Below are 24,235 nucleotides of genomic sequence, written 5' to 3'. Positions count from 1 at the left end.
CTCTTTATCTGGCTGGTTTTGTTTGAACAGAGCTAGAAAAGGATATACAATTAGACACATTACTCTGTATAAAGTATCTACCTGGTCTACACCTTCTCTCTCCCTCTCTCTCTCTCTCTCTCCCCCTCTCTCTGGTTGTTCAGCGAGTGTTTGGGAAGTGTTGAGTGTTTGGCAGAATATTTGGTTTGATTTTCAGACTTTTATTTTCTCATTGAGGTATGCAATTATTATTATTTCTCTGCATGATCAGGTACGTCTTTTTAAAAGACGATTGCTTGGTGATCGGTTTGTGGGAAAAGAAGACGCGTTAGGTGAAAATGGCGTCCCCTGGCCGCTGCCGCCATCGACCCTTCGTGGGACTCGGTCGCCCCTCGTCCCACTGAGGCAGGAGAGCAGGTGCTGCTGGCTGTCGGGGAGCAGATCAGCTGCAATAAAGTGCCTTTAATCCAAGAGGAATGGTGTTAATAAATCTCTCCCAACTCCCACTAGTGCCCACATTGCTGCAGGCCATAATAAATGCAATGTGCCACAATAACTCTACCATCTCTATGACTGGAGCCGTCTTGGCGTCGCCTTACGGGACTGTGCTGTGCACACACGAGGAAGATTAAATAGTGTATCGATATCAGTGACGGACTGGGATCAAAAAACGGCCCTGGCATTTGCACATTATAACAGGTCGCGGACGGGATTGTTGACGGGGGGGGGGGGGGGGATGGTTGCGCGAGGACAGGATTGTTGACGGGGGGGGGGGGTAGCGCGATCCCGACGAGCATGCCACTGCGTGGTTGACCGGCCCAAACGGCCCACGAGCGGCCAAACGGCCCTTCTGCCATCTGCCCAAACGCCAGACCGTCCAGTCCGTCACTGGTATCGATCAATGTGGGCCCCGCCCACATCTCCCACGGCACCTGCCCATTGAACGCAAAGCATACAAGAGACAGGAACGACTTGTAACATATTTCAGCCATAATATTCTCCCATAGCCACAATACTGAGTAAACATAACATAAGCCTTAAGACTGCTGCACAACCAGGCATCATACATCATCATACTTAGATGAAAGGGGGCGGGCTTTTAAAGCCACAGAACACGCCCACCTCTACCTTCTTATTTAACTCGGACTCCGCCATTTTAGGTCAGAATCTCTTGGGCGGCGTATCGATTGGATGTTAAGCTTAGAGACGCTCCACGCGTGTTATATACGATCCCTCTCCTTTTGTTTCATAGACGATAGACAATAGACCAATAACCTTAACCAAATAAAGTGAGTTAAAAGCGATCCTGTCTCGGCGGCCTTTCCTGGACCAAAATCCATAACAGACTGAAACAGCATGCATCACAAGTAGCTATGGACAGGATATGCATGACCCGGTAACGACCCTTAACCTCAGCAAATTAACACCTGGGCCGCTCCTAATCCCAGCGGAGCGCCGGGGCACCACTGTGAGACGGATGGGGGCTAGGCGGAAGCGAGGAACCACGTTATGAATCCTAACAGCTCAGTGACAAGCCTTATTCCTACGCCGTGTGAGGGAGTTGGGAGCTGATGCCTCCTGAGCTGAGCCCGGCTCCAACACAGAGTGGCCGAATGAGCCCCTGGTCAAGACCAGCACGTAAAAGATGACAAAGTCCCAGGGGTGGGACCATGAGGCCGCCAGGCTAATGTTTTCCACCGACGAGCGTTTTGGAGTAAAGCCGTAGAAGCGGTCACACCCCCTTGTAGAACGAGTTCTAACACCCAGTTGTGCAGTGTGGGCTGAAGAACACACTCACAAAGCCAGCGAGATAAACGCTGTATGGAGAGAGCACGGCCATTGGCAGCGTTGCTATAACACGCAACACAGCGAGGAAGCCCTGAGCTTTTTACCCGATTGATGGGGAAGTGGGACAGGTGACTTATCACCGCTACGTTGTCTCCTCTTCTTCTTCTTCTTCTTCTTCTTCTGATTCCTTGACATCTGAGCGGTAACCAGCCCTGCCTTCACACACTTTGAGAAGATGTGGGAGGCCAGAGGGTATCCGAATGACGGGCAATGGCATTCGTAAACCCCACTCGTGAAGGTGAAGCAGATGAACGAGAGTATCCCTGAGATTCAAGGATGTGAACCAAAGTCCCGCTCTAACCCACTAGAGCAGTGCCCTGATAGTGAGCATTCTCAATTTCCTCATTGCAACAGATTTTTGGAAAATGCACGGATCCAGAATGGATCTCATCCCCTCTGACTTTTTGGGAACAATGAAGTGGTGACGGCAAGTGATCCTTCTCCAAGAGACGAGCCACCTCCACCACTAGAGCTCCAGCAGGAGTCCCTCAGCTCTCCATCAGCCCCGTGAAGGGTGGGGGGGCGATGCTGGAACTGAATGGAACGTCTCAACAGTCTTTGGTCCTGCCCCCTTGGTCAAACGCGTAGCTCTCGACCACATGTGCCCTGAGAGAGGCAGATCAGATAGTTGAGCAGTCCTGTCTTGGAATGCATTCCCCCGGGCTCGCATTCCCCGGGCCCCTACCGCTGTCACACCATTTCACATCCAAGGGGCTCCTCCCTGGAAAGGGAGAGGATGGGCGGTCTGCAAGCGGAGAAAACACAGCAGTGTGGACCCTGCTACAAGCGTCGCAGGCTAATCCGCCTCCTCCTTAAAGCCTACAGCCTGTAAGTGGTACACTGACTGGTACATGGGGTTGTAGAGGTGATCCCAGGAAGCCAAACTGCAGCCACTAGGCTGAAGAGGGGGACGGGCAAGGACACCGCCAAAGCAGGTTATCATCTTTGATGAGCTCACCGTCATCCCCGCTGGCGTCCCCTTCGTCAGAAGCCACTGGTGACTCTGCGGCGTCGGCCATGCTCCAATCTCTCTCTTTTTTCAATGTAGATGAAGCTGTATTTTCGAGGAAGCTATTTAACTGCAGTATTAAACAGATAAAGTGGAGATAAGGATTAATACAGTGGTGTTTTATACAGATCTCTACAGGGCAGGTAAGTGTTTAAACAGTGTGCCTCGTTGGGGAGGGTTGAATGGGCCTCATAGACATTCCCTCCAGAGTAACGGCATTTAGACTCAAAGCAGCACAGACGCTGGTGTCTGACTGCGGACACTGTTGGAGTGAAAACAGCAGGACTGCTGCTGAAAAGTGTCCACTGTGGCAGGTCTGTCGGAACCACAAAGAATGTTGGCTGAAAACCGTACTCACTTTGAACGGTGGAGGATGTAGGCGAGATGGAAACGTTGATTTGCTCCGGACTCTCGGTTGAAAGGCTGCTGGCTGTCCAGGTACAAGCCACTTGTTGAAGGGGAAGATGGGGGAAGATTGTGCATGGCCCATGGTCCACACAATGATGAAGTACATTTCAGGACCAGCTAAATGGACTAGAAAAGTTTAAAGGATTTAAACTCAGTAAAAGGATCAAGTAGATCCAGTTCAGGTCCTGAAAGGACTGGTGGCAAATTGCTTAAAGGAAGAGGATGTATATTACAAGCAAGCTTGTGGATAATATCAATGCTTTTCACCTATTTTAGGCCCGGGGGGCCTAAAGCAAAAATTTGAAAATAAGTAATTAAAATAATTTTGAAAAACAAATTCAAAATGATTGATTATTGATTTAAAATTCAAATTTTTAAATAATCTCTCTCTCTCTCTCTCTCTCTCTCTCTCTCTCTCTCTCTCTCTCTCTCTCTCTCTCTCTCTCTCTCTCTCCCCCCCCCCCCCCCCCTCCCCCTCTCTCTCTCCACCACCAGATGGGCCTGGAGCACGAGGAGCAGAAGCTGGAGATCAAGCAGCAGGTGTCTGAGCTGACCCTGTCACTGCAGGAGCGCGAGTCCCAGCTCAGCGGGGTGCAGACGGCCCGACGCGCCCTGGAGAGCCAGCTCAACCAGGCCAAGACGGAGCTGGAGGAGACCACCGCCGAGGCCGAGGAGGAGATCACCGTGCTGCGGGTGAGAGACCGACCGCCCTCTCTCACGACATGCTCACGACTGTGTCAGTCCAGCTGGGTGTGTGTGTGAACGCAAATGTCTGAATCAGCCCCTCCCGGAGTCAACCCGGGTAAGCCCCTAGTGTAGAGTGTGGAGAATCAGAGAGCCGGGGTTTTCCACCCCGAGCGAGTGGGCGTGTTCCTGACGTGTGGATGACGTTTCCATCACGCGATCGTGGTGTGAAACCGGGAGCAGGGAGTGGAGCTGCTTCGTACTTCTCTCTTCTGGCCTGTATTTTTTGCGGTCTGCTTTCCACTTGATGTTGCGAATGCGTCTCAATGAACGCAGTATTGACACCACTGCAGAAAGAGTCAGCATCAATTAGTTTCGAAGCCTCACCTGCGAACTTCGTTGTGTTGTGTAAACAAAACACTGCGACGGCCCTCGCCTACGGTATCTGGAGTATCTCCAGCATGTGTGGACACGTCTGATGTGGCTCGTCTCCGGCCGTGGGTGGCAGATGTGAAAGGGCGACTCCGGATAATCTCCGGACCCGGTTCTCCGGAGATGATCCGGAGGTCATGTGTGAAAGGCCTGAAGCCTGTGACGCTCCAATCCGACTGCCGATCGTCGCCGGAAAAGGCAGTCGGCCCGACGCGGTCAAAAAAAAGTGTGAAAAACACACCTGACCGACTACCGACTTGAGCGTACGTTCTGCGCTTGCGCGAGACGAGACGTCTCCATATCAGCAGGCGGCGCTAAACTGTTTTGTGGCCCAAAAACAACAAAACTGATGGAAATGACGGAACATCTCTCTAGAACAAAACACAGCACTCTGTGGTCAGTCATTGTTGTGAGCAGAGAAAAAATTCCAAAATTCAATAGAATCCAATAAAAATTCACTAGGTGTCGATGCGATGCGTTGAGAGAGTGTGTTGCCATCGTCTTCACCTTCACTGTTTGTTTACCGTTGTCACTTCCGGCCTTCTTCTCGTTCACTGATTCGCTAGTCAAGGGCTAGCACTCCACCAATCAAATTGGTTCGACTGAACGATTTGGTCATGGCCGATTCGACATGTGGAATCGGCGGAAAACAGATGGCTTTGACGATGGCCGATTGCACAGAACACACCAAACAGACCTGTGTCACCGATCTCGCCAGACTGACGCCGACAGCCCATAATCTGGTTGGTGTGTCTGTGCCTTAAGAGAGCGACCGAGTTCTTGCGCATTGGTTGTTTGATACATAACCATCTACTTGGTGCACTAACTTAGCAGATTTATTAAAATTGAAGGACTGTTTATAACAGTGTTGTATTGCCGGAGCACGGAGGATTTGGACCAGTCAAATAGAAGCACTTTCGATGTCTGTATCGGACAATGGGCCTGGTACAAAAGTCTGCTACCACAGTGCTCCTCATCAAACGTCATGTCCTTGGATGTTGGAAACATATGAGATGTCTCCATATATATATACATATAAGACATTTGAATGACACCAAGCTATCACTCAGTAAAAGTAATGGATTGAAACTGCATATCAGTGGCAGCAGTGAACGTGTGTGTTGTGACAGCTCATGCTGAGGTGTTTTGCTGTGTGTACAGTAGCTGATGTCGACCTCTCTCTTCCTCTCTCGTTATCTCCGCAGGCTCACCGGGACGAGATCCAGCGCAAGTTTGATGCCTTGAGAGACAGCTGCGCGGTACGACTCTGCATTCTCTGCTATTACACATATCTGATCATCGTATAGCTACTCTGTTGAAAAAAAGAAATAATACAATACAAGAAAAATTAAAATTAAAATAACGTGATGAGGTCCATCAGATATACTGTATGAATAAATATATATATATATGTGTATATATATATATATATATATATATATATATATATATATATATATATACATATATATATGATGGACCGCAAGTCCATTGTTATTATTTATTTTTTGTACGCCAATCACATTTTTAATTACCTTGAAAGTACATTCACTTATTTGAGAAAATGTATTATATCAAGGGTGTAACACTTTAAAATGTGTGTACATTAACTAGCCATTAATTAGCATAAGTGAATGTAGTAACAACAGTCAATGCTGTTTGTTAACAGCATTAACAAACACTTAATTAACAGTTAACTAATGTAGTAATAATTTACTCATTGTGTTATGTTTAATAATGCTTGTCAATGTATAATAATGGTTGTCATGTAAGTCACTAAAGTATACACTAAGTATTAATTTATACAATATTTAATAAGGTTAACCATAACCCCTATGCCAATGCCATATACAAATGCTTAAAACTGCATTAACTAATCTTAATCTGTGGTTCATTAATGTACCCCTATGTCAAGTGTTATCAAAGCGATACCGCAAGCTACAACTGTAATGAAACCAGGAAAGCTGTGGGGAAATAAGGTTTTAAAGCGCCTCTAACAGCATACAGTTTGGCATAGCCATGAGTCCACTGTGGTTAATACATAATACTCTCTCTCTCTCTCTCTCTCTCTGACTCTCTCCTTCTGCCCTACATACGAGATCCACCCACTCACAGCCTGTTTAGATAACTTCCTCCAAAGCAGGTTCTGGCTACTGATCAGACACACACTGGAAAAGTAGAAGGGCAAAAGAGTGAACCCAAGTTTTTAAAAGCCATTGGGGTCTTTTATCAATGTGGGGGTGTTTCATCTGCATGCCTTCTCCTATACTGGATAGAGTCGTTCTGGGACTATAGGAGGTGGGAAAGTGGGTCAGAGCAGTAGCTTTAACTATACACATACAAATGAAACAAATCATACTGTATATTCAGTTCTGAGTCCACACTGAGGCTTTTGGTATATTTAACAAAGGGCTTGCTTCCATTTTGATGGAAGCCAACAATAGTTAAACGATGAAAAGAGACATCAGCTTTTGTTCTCTGCTTCTTGCCCACCCTTGAAGTCTCAGGTGGATGTGAAGAACCTTAGTGGGCCATACAGTGTGAGACAATGGGAGGACGACAGCTCCTCCAGACCCCTGGTGTGACGCCCCCTCACCTCCCTCTCTAAACGTTTCCTTCTGCTCGCCAGTTCCTCTCAGACCCATCATGGCGTATTAAGAGGGGAGACATCTCATCAACACCCTCAAACTGCTCCAGTGATTGCCATGAAGGCCGGTGAATCAGGAATCAGGAGCACCCTTGACAGCCACTTTAATCAGCCTTGCACTATAATTTATCGTTGCTCCCTATCTGTCTATCTCCCTCTCTCCCTCCCTCTCTCTCCCTCTCTCTCTCTCTCTCTCTCCCTCTCTCCTTCTCTCTCCCTCTCTCCTCTCTCTCTCTCTCCCTCTCTCTCTCGTTCCCTTTCCTTCTCTCTATCTCCCTCGCTCTCTCTCTCTCTCTCTCTCCTCTCTCTCTCTCTCTCTCTCTCTCTCTCCCCCCCCTCTCCCCCCCCCCCCTCTCCTGTCCAGGTGATCACAGACCTGGAGGACCAGCTGACCTCTCTCTCTCTCTCTCTCCCCCCTCCCCCCCCCCCCCCTCCTGTCCAGGTGATCACAGACCTGGAGGACCAGCTGACCTCTCTCTCTCTCTCTCTCTCTCTCTCTCTCTCTCTCTCTCTCTCTCCAGGTGATCACAGACCTGGACCAGCTGACCACACTCACCTCTCTCTCTCTCTCTCTCTCTCTCTCTCTCTCTCTCTCTCTCTCTCTCCAGGTGATCACAGACCTGGAGGACCAGCTGACCTCTCTCTCTCTCTCTCTCTCTCTCTCCAGGTGATCACAGACCTGGAGGACCAGCTGATCTCTCTCTCTCTCTCTCTCTCTCTCTCTCTCTCTCCAGGTGATCACAGACCTGGAGGACCAGCTGACCTCTCTCTCTCTCTCTCTCTCTCTCCAGGTGATCACAGACCTGGAGGACCAGCTGACCACGCTGACCCAGGAGAACGCGGAGCTGAACCGACCGGCAGAACTTCTACCTGTCCAAGCAGCTGGACGAGGCCACGGAGGAGGGGGAGGAGCGGCTGCAGCTGGGGGAGGACGTGGACCGGCTGCGGCGCGAGGTGGCCGACCGCGAGATGCACCTCAACAACCAGAAACTGGTGGGGACAGCAGCAGCACGCTCCGTTTCCATGGCGATCTGTATCTGCTCATTCTTTGTGGTGTTTTCTTTAGACGGGAAATTCCAGTAAAACAGTAAAAAAAAAAAAAAAAAAAAAAAACTGGTTCAACTTCTATTACATACTATACGGCATTTCAGAATGTTAGTAAACATTAGCCGTAACGACACTTCCGGGTGGCAGAACGAGCGGCTACCACTGACCTGAAGCCATCCAGCCGGCTGTAAACACAAATAATAATAATAAATAATAAATAAATAAATAACAATAAAGACTATGTCACACAGTCAACAAAACATTGTTGTTGATCTGAAGTTGAAACGATGACGAAAACTATATTAATATAATATATAATATATATATATATATATATTAATGAGACGTCCCGTAGCACCCCGCAAGAAGAAAATCATTAATTCAAGCCATTTACTCTGTTTTCTCGATCGTGGAAGGGTTTGTTTACTAGTGGTGCCAACGGAGAATGCATCGGCTTTTGCCACCCGGAAGAACATAGTGTGACGTCATGGTGAATTGCCGTATTAACGTCATTTAAGTTATTAAAGTGGGAATCTGGAAAACGTTCAGGTTTTCATTTGAATAAGTGTCAGTATAGCCGTTATTTACCACCAAATCAGGCAACACGATGCAGGTTGAGCCTGTAGAACAATGAAAGCCCTTGCATAACATTTGCAGAATTAAAAGAGTTATGAACTGGTTGTCGTTGGCGACTTTCCCGCCATGCATTCAAATCCCAAGCGGGGCAGTGAGTGGCGCGTTTTCCATCAATAAGCGCTGCTACTTCACCCAGGGACCCAGGCCAGGGCAGAGCTAATGTCACTTGAGCGTGACTTGTGTGTAGCGGCGTACAGTTTGTTTTCGCCAGGTGCCAAGAAGAGATTGAAAACGGAGATCTTTGAGATTGCCACTGAAAGTAATTCAGGCTAAGTAATGAATACAGTAAGTCTTGAAGACTTTAGGAGTAGGTGGACACCAGGCATTGTCCTCATCAAGGCATACATGTCCACCGTGAGGATGGGGGAGCCAACCCTTCCAGGTGGCAGCTGGCCGTTCTGTCCACCTCCCCCGCGCAACTTTTCCAAACAAATGACATGAAATTGTATAATTAGAAAAAGTTATTGTTTTATTTTATTTTTTGTGTCACAAAAGCATTACCATTGTTTTTTAGGTAAGTAAGAGTGACACAATGGGTCAGTTAGAATAGCCCACAGTGCACTACAAGACCAAAATACAAATTTATTTTTATTAGTAAAACAAGGAACTTGTTCTTTAATAGTTAAGAATATTAACATGGTGTTGATAATGGCTTTGACATGGGCATTTCACAGCTGTCAAACTACCTCTTGGTTATTATTATGTAATTATATTTTAATAAATAGAATTAGAGACATTTGGGATATTTCAGTTAAGACCGAAGAACTAGATCTGATGCAAATACGGACACTGCAGACATGATGCACTTATATATTAAAGCCATAGCATCCTTTTGTTCTATGGTGACCCGACCTTAATGTAAACAAATTAAACTGCATCGCGTTTAATTCCGGTAGGTTTTAATAGATTTAGCATATCATATCCAGCTATTACAAATCAAATATTATATTTATTTTGATTTAAGTATAAACTGCTCCTCCCTCCATCTCCCCCTCTACCGCCACATGTGCTCAAACACACACACACACATGCACAAGAACACACACACACGTGCACACAAACACACACACACACACACACACACACACACACACACACACACACACACACACACACACACACACACACACACACACACACACACACGGACACACACACACGGACACAGAATAACACAGAAGACAGAGCTGGGGCACTGACAGTGTTGAGCATACATTAGGCAGCAGGATCATCTTGGAATATTCCACTGGTTAATCTGCTCTGAGCTCTGAGCAGTCAGAGGCAGAGAAACAGCAGAGGGTGAGAGGCTGTGTGATGTGTCTGCTGCCCAGGTGGGATGAAGGTACGTGTGTGGGTGTTGAGCAGTGGCGTCTCCGTCTATCTCCCTCTATCTCTGCCTCACTCCCCATCTCGCACACTCAGCGCGTCTCTCCGTCCTGCCGGTTGCGTAACCCGGCGATGGAAGTCTTAGACGGGGAGGCCGGGGGTAGGGAGGGGAGGGCCGTGGGCGGGAGCTGACAGGGTGCGTGGGTGTGATGTGTCATCTCCATCCCTCCCAGGGGTCGAGTCTGAACTGTGGACCGTAGAGCAACGCCGCTGGATTTCAAACGCAGTGCCAGAAACGGGCTCTACGTGGGTCCGCTGTGATCGTTTAGCAGTGTAGTCAGGCCCAAAAGCGTACCGACGTGAAAGACAAAGAAGGCTCCCTCGTGGATCGACATGATGTGGAACTGGTTCCACGGCCAAGCTGGAGAAGGACTTGCTTACGGGATAAACTGTTTTCAGTTTTTTGAGTTTCACTTCACACAGAAGCACATGATCACCTGTGTTTACGATCGTCAGGGCAGGATAGTGACGGGCAAAAGGTACTGGGTTTGATCCCCGATGTATCCCTTCATGTAGGCATCCATGAGGAAGATGGAAGATCACACGTGTCTGAATTCACAGTGGGTGGCTTTCGGATAAAAGTCAAATAACTAAATTAAATTATGAAAAGTAGTATGCAAAGCACGTGTTATTTTCTTATGAAGGGTACTTCAAAGAGGCCTGGAGTTCATTTACCTGCAAGGGTTGAGTCCAACATTTCATCCTGTTTCATAATTATCAACATGATGATCTGTGTCTGCAAGGCCACCATGTTTGTGAGCTACCAGTTGCGGATGGTAAATGGACTGCATTTATACCGCGCATTACAATACTGCCTAGCATTCACCCATTCATACACACATTCACACACCGACGGCGGAGTCCACCATGCAAGGCAACCGCCAGCTCGTCCGGAGCACTTAGGGTTAGGGGTCGAACTAGCAACCTTCCGGTTACTGCCACCCCGCTCTACCTCCTGAGCCGCTGCCACTCCGCGGTTTCCGGAATAAGAGTAGTTCTTAAATAGTTGTTCTTCTCTTTGTATTAATCTATATGTGTGTGCATATGTGTTTGTGTGTGGGTGTGTGTCTATGTTTGTTTTTGTGGGTCTGTCTGTCTGTCTGTCTGTGTGTCTGTGTGTGTCTCTGTGTGTCTGTGCGTGTGTCTGTGCATGTTTCTGTGTGTGTGTGTGTGTGTGTGTGTGTGTGTGTGTGTGTCTGTGCATGTTTCTGTGTGTGTGTGTGTGTGTGTGTCTGTGTGTCTGTGTGTGTGTGTGTGTGTGTGTGTCTGTGTGTCTGTGTGTCTGTGTGTGTGTGTGTGTGTGTGTCTGTGTGTCTGTCTGTGTGTGTGTGTGTGTGTGTCTGTGTGTCTGTATGTGTGTGTGTGTGTGTCTGTGTGTGTGTGTGTGTGTGTGTGTGTGTGTGTGTGTGTATGTCTGTCTGTCTGAGTGTCGTGTGTGTGTGTGTGTGTGTGTGTGTGTGTGTGTGTCTGTGTGTGTGTGTGTCTGTGTGTGTGTGTGTCTGTGCGTGTTTCTGTGTGTGTCTGTGTGTCTGTGTGTCTGTATGTGTGTGTGTGTCTGTGTGTCTGTGCATGTTTCTGTGTGTGTGTGTGTGTGTGTGTGTCTGTCTGTGTGTCTGTGTGTGTGTGTGTGTGTGTCTGTGTGTCTGTGTGTGTGTGTGTGTGTCTGTGTGTGTGTGTGTGTGTGTCTGTGTGTCTGTATGTGTGTGTGTGTGTGTGTGTGTGTGTCTGTGTGTCTGTGTGTGTGTGTCTGCGTGTTTCTGTGTGTGTGTGTCTGTGTGTCTGTGTGTGTCTGTGTATGTGTCTGTGTGTGTGTGTGTGTGTGTGTGTGTGTGTGTGTGTGTGTCTGTGTGTCTGTTTGTCTGTCTGTGTGTGTCTGTGTGTGTGTCTGTGTGTGTATGTGTGTGTGTGTGTGTGTGTGCGTGCGTGGGCCAGAATGTGGAGACCCTGAAGACCACGTGCACCATGATGGAGGAGCAGGTGGTGGAGCTGGAGACCCTGAACGACGAGCTGATGGAGAAGGAGCGGCAGTGGGAGGGCTGGAGGGCCCGGCTGGAGGAGGAGAAGAGCCAGGCGGAGAGGAGGAGCAGGGACCTGCAGAGGCTGCTGGACACAGAGAAGCAGAACAGGTGACACGCGCGCACACACACACACACACGCACACACACACACGCACACATACACACACACACGACACTCAGACAGACAGACAGACATACACACACACACACACACACACACGACACTCAGACAGACATACACACACACGCACACACACACACACACGACACTCAGACAGACAGACATACACACACACACACACACACACACACACACACACACACGACACTCAGACAGACATACACACACACACACACACACACACACACATGACACTCAGACAGACATACACACACACACACACACACACACACACACACACACACACACACACACACACACGACACTCAGACAGACATACACACACACACACACACACGACACTCAGACAGACATACACACACACACACACACACACACACACACACACACACACACGATACTCAGACAGACATACACACACACACACACACAGACACACACACACACACACACACACACACACACACACAGATCCTAGCGTGCATGGTGTGTGTCTGGGCTGCAGGCTGCGGGCGGACCAGCGCTGCACTGAGTCCAGGCAGGCGGTGGAGCAGGCGGTCAAGGAGCACAACGAGGAGACCCTGGCCCTGCAGCAGGCCCTCAAGGACCAGAACCTCAAAGCAGATAGCTTAGCCGACACGGTGAGCCACATGAAGCACCCAGAGCCTCCCATTCAGCCGCACATCTGTCACCCCCTGCTCTGTCTAACCTAAATCCACTTTCTTCCTTTCTCTCCCCCGTCCTCCCCTCCCTCTCCCCCTCCCATCTCTTCCCCTCCCTCCCTGGGCTGTATTTAAGCTGAACGACCTGGAGAAGAAGCACGCCATGCTGGAGATGAACGCTCGCAGTCTGCAGCAGAAGCTGGAGAGCGAGCGGGACGTGAAGCAGAGGCTGGTGGACGAGGTGATTCATCCCTCCATCTCCCGCTCGCTGTATTAGCACAATGCGAACAGCAGACACTAGGTCATGACCTCAACTATAAGAGATAAAAGTAATGTTATGTAACCCCAGTTATATAACATGTTGTTTTTGGAATGAATCTTTTAAAAACATCATGTTTGCAGCAGTGGTACAGTAGTACAGTAGGTGCAGTAGTGACCGTGTGCTGGGGTAGCGAGGGTAAATGCCAGCGATGTGTCCCGTTTTGTTTGTGTGTTTTCTTTTTTTTTTTTTTTTTTGATTTGATTTAGTTCTGGACCAAGACGCTAACAGTAATCCAAAGGATGACGTGCAAAAGTAAAATACTTATTTCCAGCATGGTCCTTGGTGTGACACACAAGAAACAAATAGACAAGAATCTGACTCAGAATCAAATACAGACAAAAAAATAATGCATGCAGTAATTAGGAGGGGGAAGAAGATATCACGTAAAACACAAATAAATAAGAAACAAAACTGCTGTAAAAAACGATCCAATTCATCACTAAGTATCCACCTTGTTCCATAAAATCTGCTTGTAATGTATTCCGTTTGATTCAGAGATTTTCAAAGCTGTAGGCAAAGTATTCCGTAGTGCCATAATGTGTAAAAGAGAGATGTGCTGGGCTGTGGCCCCGCAGCAAGCCAAGCTGCAGCAGCAGATCGACGCCCAGAAGACGCACATCTTCAGGCTGACCCAGGGGCTGCAGGAGGCCCTGGAGCAGACAGACCTGCTGAAGACCGAGAGGACCGACCTGGAGTACCAGCTGGAGAACATCCAGGTACCGCACACACGCACGCACGCACGCACGCACGCACGCACGCACGCACGCACGCACGCACGCACGCACGCACGCACGCACGCACGCACGCACGCACGCACACGCGCACACGCACACTCGCACGCTCGCACGCACGCACGCACGCACGCACGCACGCACGCACGCACACACGCACGCACGCACGCACGCACGCACGCACGCACGCACGCACGCACGCACGCACACACACACACACACACACGCACGCGCACACGCACACGCACACACGCACGCACGCACGCAAGCACACACACACACGCACGCACGCACGCACGCACACACGCACGCACGCACGCACACACACACACACACACACACACACAGGGGTAACAGGGGTAACACGCAGAAACCATAACCCAGTAGAGACTTGATGTACTGGTATATTCCCAGAGCCATCTAGCGTACTATGACCCACTGGCACTGATTTAACAGGTGGCTCATGACACCTGTTAAATCATGCAGTGTAGTAGTAGTAGTAGTAGGTTTATTATCCCAAAGAGAAACTTGGTTTGCAGACAGGTCACCAGATAAAAGCATACAAGAAATACATTAAAACATCAACAATGACCAATACACACAGGCAACACACAACAGTCAAGTCTGGGATTCAGTATTGTGCAAATTTAGCAAGGATATTGACCTAGGTAAAAATTTGTTTTTGGTTCTATTGCATCTGCAAAAAGGGACTCTGTATCTCCGGCCTGAGGGGAGAACCTCAACACGTTGGTGAAGGGGGTGGCTTTTACAGTCTCAAATCGAGTTGGCTTTACGGACGACCTGTTCCTCGAAGATATACGTCAGAGGAGTCTGTGGCGTTCCTATCTCTAACCTCCCAGCCACCTTCACAATGTGACTCATGTGGTTTCAGTCCTTCACACTGATGCTGCCATACCAGGCAATAAATGAAAAGGTGAGGACCGATTGGATTAAAGACTTTAAAAAGAGACATCAATACCTTAAAAGGGACATCCATACCTGTGTGTGTTTCACACACATACTGTATAGAAACGATCAACGGTGTTTCGTTGACTATATTCCTAAAAATAGGTAAAATCGTAAAAATCATGGTAGAGCTGCACGCATCACATTGATTGGCTCCGTCTCTCTCACCAACACACTTACAGCTGTCTATCTGTGAGCCCCTCCTCCACTCTGAGTCAAACACCATCACGCGTGGGAGGGAGGATTGTTGTTTGCTTTTACACGCAGAGAAGTGGCAAAACTCATTATTAGAATCAATCCAGAGGTCACGGGTCAGTATGTGGGATGCCAGGAATACCGAAAGACTAATCAATTGCACCGTATGAATCTCAACGAGCATGGGTTCATTTTGAAGTCACTTCTTGTTCTGTGAAAAAGTTGTCTGTGAAAGTTTCCACCAATGTACCAACAACAAGTCAGTTTAACCTGTATTATGTACAGTATATGTTAAGTCAGTTTAACCTGTATTATATACAGTCTATGTTAAGACAGTTGGAGCTGTATTATACAGCCTATGTTAGGTCAGTTTAACCTTTATTATAAACAGTCTATGTTAGGTCAGTTTAACCTTTATTATATACAGTCTGTGTGCAGTAGACCCACACCAGAGCAGGCAGTTCTTTACCTGCTCTTTACTGTTGTAGAGCTAGTGATATATAGGTACTTCTAAACATAGATTGTAATCCATTTGGAACATTTTGAAACGTGAGCCATCTAGGGTTTAATTGCATTTCAAACAGGCTAATGTTTAGTGACTGGTACTTTGAAAAATGTAAAACTGTAAACTATCCCACATAGCATTATCTACAGCTGTAAACTAGCCAACATAACGCACATTTGTAAACTATGCCACATAACAGTATCTACAGCTGTAAACTACCCCACATAACATTATCTACAGCTGTAAACCACCACACAAAACATTATCTACAGCAGTAAACTAGCCAACATAACATGCATATTTGTAAACTACGCCACATAACATTATCCATAGCTGTAAACTACCCCACATAACATTATCTACAGCTGTCAATTAAACCACCTAACATTATCTACAGCTGTAAACCACCACACATAACATTATCTACAGCTGTAAACCACCACACAAAACATTATCTACAGTGTAGTTGACTCATCTAATTGCAAGTTAGCGAGTGAACATTACGTCAATACAACTTTAATGCATTAACTTTAATGCATTAACCTAACTTAACTTGATTGATTTTCACCAGCATGGTGGTCTTTTGTTATGTTTTGAATGAGCCACCCCTAGATGCATAAATAACCTATTATACCCTTCGACTTTAAAGGTACCACATAGAATGTCAACCCTTTAAAGCTTAAAGGGTTGACATTTTATGGGGTATTTGTGGCAATTTAACAACATCAACACACACACACACACACACAAACCACACAAAAACTATACTGTACATTCACACACACACACACACACACACAAACAGTGTCCCTTTTTGTGTTTTCCGTCTCTCTCTCTCTCTCCTTTATCTCTGAGCATCAGTGTGTTGTGTGTGAGTGCGTGAGTGTGTGTGCGGTGAGGGTTCGTGGGGAGACGGTCTTCACTGCCATTCACTGATGTTCCCTCAGATCCACCTGCAGGCTGTGTTCTCCCATGAGAAGGTGAAGATGGAGGGCACCATCACTCAGCAGACCAAGCTCATCGACTTCCTGCAGTCCCGCGTCGACCACGGGGGCTCCAAGAAGAAGAAGGTCAGCATGGAGGGACTGGAGGTTAAAGGTTAAAGGTTAAAGGTCAAACAGGAAACCTGTAGTTTCTGATGATTCGTCTGCTATAGGCACTGTGTTGGTCAGGGTATGCTTGATAATGCATGTTTTTCCACATCTCTCTAGATAAATAGATGAATAGCTTGTGGTTTCATTGTTTTTGATGGTGTTTCTAGATGGTTACATGTTACAACAATGTTACAAGTCTCCAAAGAATTGTAATGAAAGTGGAGGCAAATTGTATATTTCATATACATTTTGTTGAGTGCATTAAGTGTGCACATGTTTGTGTGTGTGTGTGTGCGTATGCTTGTGTGTGCACGTGTGTGTTTGTGTATGCGTGTGTATGTGTATGGTTGTGTGTGTGTGTGTATGCGTGTGTATGTGTATGGTTGTGTGTGTGTGTGTGTGTATGCGTGTGTATGTGTATGCATGTGTATGCGTGTGTTTGTGTGTGCGTGTGTTTGTGTGTATGCTTGTGTGCATGTGTGTGTATGTGTGTGTTTGTGTACGCGTGTCTATGTGTATGGTTGTGTATGCGTGTGTGTGTGCGTGTGTACGTGTGTGTGTGTGTGTGTGCGCGTGCGCGTGTGTCTCAGGGTCTGTTTGGCGGTCGTCGTCGTGAGGACCTCCTGGCTGCCATGGCCGCCCAGTCCCAGTCCCAGGGGGGGGGCCCGGCGCCCAGCGGGCCCCCCGCCCAGCCGGTGCCCCTCCAGTACAGCGACATCAAGGTGGCCCTGGAGAAGGAGCGCTCACGCTCCTCAGACCTGGAGGACGCCATGCAGAAGATGAGGGCGGAGCTGCGCTCGCTCAGAGAGGAAGGTGAGGCCACCGGCCGGCCGGCGTGCGGAGCGAGGAGCTGTGGGATCGTAGGCCGATGAAAACACAACAAGCGCGTGCGTTCTCGTGTCTGAGACGCGTCACCACGCATGAAGAGAAGGGCTGGAGAGTTCTCAGCCAATTCTTTATACGGCATTTCAGAATGTTAGTGAACAATAGCCGTAACGACACTTCCGGGTGGCAGAACGAGCGGCTACCACTGACCAGAAGCCATCCAGCCGGCTGTAAACACAAATAATAATAATAAATAATAATAAATAAATAACAATAAAGACTGTCACACAGTCAACAAAACATTGTTGTTGATCTGAAGTTGAAACGATGACGAAAACTATATTAATATAATATAATATATTATATATATATATATATTAATGAGACGTCCCGTAGCACCCTGCAAGAAGAAAATCATTAATTCAAGCCATTTACTCTGTTTTCTCGATCGTGGAAGGGTTTGTTTACTAGTGGTGCCAACGGAGAATGCATCGGCTTTTGCCACCCGGAAGAACATAGTGTGACGTCATGGTGAATTGCCGTATTGATTCTTTGTTATTGGTAAATTCCTGTAACTATGTAAGCCTAAAGGGTCATGAAGGTAGAGATAGAAGCTAATGTTTCACACTGTTAGATCGCGGATCTCGACATTCAACCCCTTTTGTCACAATATAAAGGACGTGTGGCACTCTGCGAAATATGTGTGAAACATTGTCTAATGTGTAAGAAAGACTAATCTGAAATGAAGGGGGGCTTTCAATGAGCTATTGGGATTAGGAAGTAGAATAGGGGGAACATTGAAGGTCAAACAACGTTCTTCATGGTGGATCATTGTGATGGTCGCCGTCCGTTGGAAACCACCCAGACATGGAGGCCGTTTGACTGAACCGAGGTCTACTTCAGACAACAACAGACAGGTGGGGGGTTAACAAGTAACAGGGGTTTTGTTCAATATGCCAAGGGCAAAGGGGAGGGTAAAAATCCAACTAAAGGTCTTCCCAGACTGGGGTAGGTTTACTTGTGAGGGCTAGGGTTAGGGTGGGGGGGTGGAGGGCTAGGGTTAGGGTTAGGGTGGATGCCGGGTACAAGTGATGTGAAGTTGAGATCATTTTTTGGAGTCAGACCTTTTGGATCTTGTTCATTCAAATGAACAGATCTTTGAGTCAGATCTTTCATTTGCAAACGCGCAAATCGAAGAATGAAAGAACGAGACGAAGAAACCACTCACAGATGTGGATCGTTTGCACCGGATAATGCAAGTAATACCCATGGGCAAATCCAAGAACCAATCTACAAAACGAACGATCCACTCGCAGACACCAATCGTACGTACCGGATTCCACAAAAGATTCTTTCAAAAAGAAAGGTCGGTTCATGAATGGCCCATCATTACTGGGTAGATGACATGGGGAAGAGGGGGGTGAGACAGGGGGTGAGACACGGTAGGCGGCACAAACAACAAGTCTCTTTTTCACAGCGTCTCTCTTCAAAGTGTTTCTTTGAGCTTGGGTTCCTCTTCTGGCTGCTTACCCTCATGGAGCCGCCATCGTTGCCCGAGGGGGAAGGCCCAGCCTGCCTTTGTAGCTGGCAGACTGGTGGGGATGGTGAGCAGGGGCTCACCGTGGCCAATCAGGCAGCAGGTGCAGCGGGTAACAGTGATTATCAATAACCTACCTCGGCGTGTGTCTGTGAGGAAAAGGCTGTTGTTCTTGGGTCTAATGTCCTTTTTCCCTGTGGAGTGTCTTGGGGGAAGCTAGGTCCTCCACAACGCATGAAATGTCTCTTGAACGAATCCATCAGATTTGACCGTAGGCTATGATATGAAACTAATAGGATACAATGTGTGTGTGTGTGTGTGTGTGTGTGTGTGTGTTGTGTCAAGACAAGCGCGTAATCCGTGAAAGACAGACATTCAAGCAGCCTGCTTGTCGTGGAAAGGCAAATCCAAGTGAAAAAACGGCCACAAAACACAATAGTTATATTATTTGTAGCATGAACAAAGTAAGAAGCCAAAAAAAACAACATTCAGCGACCTTATCGTCGAGGTCACAGCAAAGAAGTACGTGTTTCCCTCACAACCACAACAACAAGACGGTGAATGAGCGTGTATAACACAGACATGTCAGGGCGTGTCATTAACGCCCCCGACACGACGACGGTCCCCTGAGCAGCTCAAGGCCCGTCGACCAATCAGACCCCGCCCCCCCCCCCCCCCCCCCCCTGTCTCCGCAGCGCTGCAGTACAAGGCCCTGGAGCACGGCGGCCCGGCGGCCCCGCCCTCCTCCTCCTCCCGCCACATGGGGGGGATGTCCTCCATGGTCAAGTCCCCCGAGCACCAGGCCGGCCCCAGCAGCATGGTCCCCGCCAGCTCCTCACGCCGCAAGGAGACCGCCACGCCTGAGGGTGAGGGACGTGACAGGGTGGGGGGGGGCGGGGGTGGGGAGGGGGAAAATGCACCACGCAGCCGCGGAGGGTCTGCTGTAAGACTCTCACGATCTCTGTCTCTCACTCACTTCTCGCCTCTCTCTCTTTCGCGCGACTTTCAGAAAGAAGGAAGGTCACTTTTGAAAGTAAGTCGTAAGTCCGAACCTGTTGGTGCATTGGTCCGCTATTCGTCCCACCTATCCTCTCTTATGCACCCCATCCGTAGCCGTTTTTTTGAAAAAAAGGAAAGGCCGGATTTTGAAAGCTCTGCACTCAAATGCAACAGCAGACACAGCGCCCAGAGACGGCTGTTGTCCCGCACAGCGCCTTGTGTTCAGTGCAGACTTCAGAAATCTGAAGCGGGGGCTTTGTTTTGTTTAATACCGGTTTACTCTGAACGCTTACTCAACCAACCTCAGCAAACACCGCACACTTTCAACCCCTCCCATCACACACTAACATCTGTGTGTACGTGACAAAGTCTAACTACTCTTTATACCGACCGGTTGGTTGCATGAGTCACGCGCCTTAAAACGTAGCATCCAGTCGAAACTCTTCAGCTTAGGTGGTTTACATTTGAAAAGTAGATTTGAGGTTGAAAAGTTTCAGGGTCTGGAAGTCATCTCAAGGTGGACAGATAGGACTCTCAAGGTTACACCAGATCCGTCTCAGAAGCGGTACGGCAGCGAAGCGGCTGTGTTCCGTACTACAATCCACACTAGAAGCGGTCCGGACACGTTCCGGCTGAGATATGGCTCAGCGACGTCACACTGTAGACCTCAGAAAGACGCCAGCCCGCTCGCAATCTGCTCACGACACTAGACTAGTTATTAGAGAGTAGACGAGGCATCGACACAGACTTTAATTTCTTCTCTAATCATCTCATCATTTTCGATGATTAAAATGCTGTCTGTGAGTCTGTAGCAAATTCGACATCATAATTGTTGGAAGTATTCAATCATTAGCAAGGTGCCACTGATTAGCTACTGATACCATAGATAGGCTGTATAATATTACCCTGTAATATTATATGTACTATGCAATTCCCTAACAGGGAATTGCATAGGGGTTGATGTGACCTCATGAATATTCATGAGCAAGTGCAAACTGATTGGCTGTAGAAGTGTTCTGAGACACGGCAACCTTCAAAACTAGAAGAGGCAAGTATGGTTAACAAAGTGCCGGTTTGGGGACGGTTCTGTGCCGTGCCGTGACCGTATCCAGTGGAATAGCCTATATTGACTAGAATGGTTCTTATTGTCTGCGGCAACGTTACTGCCGTGACGCTTCTGAGACGGATCTGGTGGGAATTGTCCTTCACAGAGTTGCTTTGCTACTGTACAGTCTGAAATGTTCCTGCTAGCTAAAATGACACTCATCCCATTTTCAAATCGGTATGTGCAGAAGCATGAGCTATTCTTTTTTTCGGAAAGAGTGTACAAATTATTAGCATCTAGTACTAACATTATTAATATTTCATAATGTTCCTTCACCCAGGCACTCATAGCTTGAGTGCCTTTGACTGGATAATACCTTTTATGTGCCACACCAGCTACATTCTTTGTTTCTTTATTTACGACGACATGTTTTTGCTTTTGCCTCTTCGTGATCATCTGAATCGATCCTCCTTTTTATGAGCCTGAATCATAACTGATCCTCCATTCGTTCATCGATGATTCCCCGGAATGACATTCTTCGAGATTTACCCGTTTCTGACCCCGTTACCGGAGCGCATCCAGATCACCTCTCACCGGTTCCTCCCTGACCCCTGACCCCTGACCTCTGACCCCCCTCCACCAACCCCCCCTCCACCAACCCTACCCTGCATCTATTCAGAGTACAGCCGTCGCATGAAGGACAGCCAGCGGGACCGCGAGCGGGGCCACCACGCCGCGCCCCACCACTTCACCGTGGGCCTCAACATGCGGGCGGCCAAGTGCACCGTGTGCCTGGACACCGTGCACTTTGGGCGCCAGGCCGCCACCTGCCTGGGTGAGCTTTGTCCTCTTGATTGGTGGAGATCACACATTGTCTGTATGTGTATGTGTGTGTGTGACTGTGTGTGTGTTTGTGTTTGTGTTTGTGTATGTGCCTGTGTGTGTGTGAGACTCCATATCCACCACATGTCGTTAGCCTCATAGCATAATTGGCTAAGTCATATTTGGCCAAATTGTGATATCTAACCTAACTATACCCTCCTAAAGCTGCTGATTCACTGGGCTTCATTGGCTATAACCTAAGCCAATCAGAGTGCTTTTTACAGATTTCATAATCATTATCTGCCTAAGTCATCTATTTGATGTTTTTAGCATAACTTACCTATTATGCTATCGGGCTAATGGTATTTATAAATGGCATAATCCATGCCCTTTTGTACAGAAGCCAAATCAAAATGTTTGACATTTTCTTTTCATTCTTTCTAAAATTAATGAATGAAGCCTTGTAAACACATGATGTGACCCCAGCTTCATCCTACTGACATACAAATCCATTTCTTAGAGGGCCCCTATTATACCAACAGATGTGAGTGTGACTAGCCATTACAAGACATTTGAAAATGCTTTTACTGCGCTTTAGTGACATCACAAGTGGGAGTGTCTAGGTGGACACTCCCGCTTGTGATGTCACTGGAAGGCACAGGAAATGGCAGACTTTCAAAGGGCTTGTAATGGCTTATCAGACTCAAATGCTATAATAGACCTCTGGAGAATAAGTTACGCCTACACGGTTCCCTCGGTCAAATGTCTACGGGAAATAACGTGGGGTTTTTGAACGATCGTACATAACAAACTCTGTAGGTGGCGAAGAAGTAAAAGCTGCGTCACGTTTTGAACTACACACTTGGGAGAGTCGTGACGTCCGAAGTCTGCGCAGATCAGTGTTAGCATAATGCTTCTTCATAAAAGTTAACTACTTTAACGGCACCGACAATTCAAAACTTCAATGGAAACCAGATGGAAAAAGTGTGTAGTCCAAAACGTGACGCAGCTTTTACTTCTCCGCCGCCTACAGAGTTTGTTATGTACGATCATTCATAAACCCCGTGTTATTCCCCGTAGACATTTGACCGAGAGAACCGTGTAGCCTCGGAGGCGGGACTTATTCTTCAGAGGTCTATAGCTGGTCTATAGACTACCCAGGTATATCTACCTGGGTCCTGTAGCTGTACCTCTTCATTATTATAATTATTACAACATACTTCAATTCTCTTTTATCAGCTTGGCATACTTTTTATCTGTATGATATTAATGATACATTGCAACCTTTAGTCTTATGTTACACTTTTATAACTTCTAAGATCAGCTCTTTATGTATTTATAAATTATTTATATACCACTGTATATTTGTAAATAACTATGCCTTGTGTTTCTTATCAGTCAGTAACTAACACAATTGTCTTGTCGTATGTTGCAACTGAGCTTGTCCTGTGTAAATGTTGCTGCTTTACGTGTCTGTCTTCAATTGCCCCTTGGGGACAAATAAAGTTTTTTGAATTGAATTGAATTGAATATAGGGGACCTTTAAGAGTTAGTGCCAAACAAAATCCTTCCGGTCCACATGTGAGGCCAAAGACGTAAAAAAACCAACGTGTGCCGTCTTTCCCCCCCACGGCTCCCGTCTCTCTCTCTCTCTCTCTCTCTTTCCCAGAATGCCACGCTCTCTGCCATCCCAAGTGCTCCCCGTGCCTGGCGGCCACATGCGGCCTACCGGCGGACTGCGTCCTGCACCTGTCGGACAAGGGCAGCTCCCCCGGCCAGCAGCAGGGAAAAGAGGCCGGGAGCCACGTGCACCTGGAGGGCTGGATGAAGCAGCCCAGGTGGGTCGGCTGGGGGAGACCCAGAGAGGAGAAGGGGGGGGGGGGGAGGGAGGGGAGCGCCACTGGTCTGAATGTAAAGCCTGGGTCTGCGTTAACCATGCCCCCCCGTGGTGCAGCATCTTTAAGCATCTTTTTTGGGGCATCCGTGGCCTACTGGTTAAAGAGTTGGACCGGTAACCGGAGGGTGGCCGGTTCGAATCCCGACCGGTAGGCAAAAATATCGACGGGGGGAGTAGTTGTGCAGCACTCTCCTATGTCCTCATCCACGGATGAGGTGCCCTTGAGCAAGGCACCTGAAACCCCCACCTGCTCCCCGGGCGCTGCACTGCGGCTGCCCACTGCTCTGGGTGTTCACCGGCTCCCGGATGGGTCAAAAGCAGAGAAAGAATTTCCCCCAAAAAGGGACAATAAAGGATAACTTAACTTAAAGTGTATTGACAACGCAACTCAGAATAAAC

The 24,235-nt window shown here is 47.8% G+C and overlaps 1 protein-coding gene across 1 annotated transcript in view; it reads left to right on the top strand.

The window, feature by feature from the left end:
- Nucleotides 1-24,235, top strand: part of citb (citron rho-interacting serine/threonine kinase b) — a gene marked incomplete at both ends in the record, with an annotated part of 50,443 nt that overhangs the window by 14,420 nt on the left and 11,788 nt on the right. Inside the window, 14 exon segments of the mRNA XM_084468511.1 lie at nt 3,740-3,937; nt 5,566-5,619; nt 7,799-7,861; nt 7,863-8,000; nt 12,009-12,202; nt 12,742-12,877; nt 13,035-13,139; nt 13,796-13,936; nt 16,565-16,687; nt 17,302-17,524; nt 19,769-19,939; nt 20,083-20,106; nt 21,797-21,952; nt 23,609-23,777. Coding sequence (XP_084324637.1) covers nt 3,740-3,937; nt 5,566-5,619; nt 7,799-7,861; nt 7,863-8,000; nt 12,009-12,202; nt 12,742-12,877; nt 13,035-13,139; nt 13,796-13,936; nt 16,565-16,687; nt 17,302-17,524; nt 19,769-19,939; nt 20,083-20,106; nt 21,797-21,952; nt 23,609-23,777 — 1,895 coding nt within the window.

This window comes from Micromesistius poutassou, assembly GCF_964030765.1.
Source record: "Micromesistius poutassou genome assembly, chromosome: 5".
NCBI lineage: Eukaryota > Metazoa > Chordata > Actinopteri > Gadiformes > Gadidae > Micromesistius > Micromesistius poutassou.
This window is presented reverse-complemented; position numbering and strand designations above follow the sequence as displayed.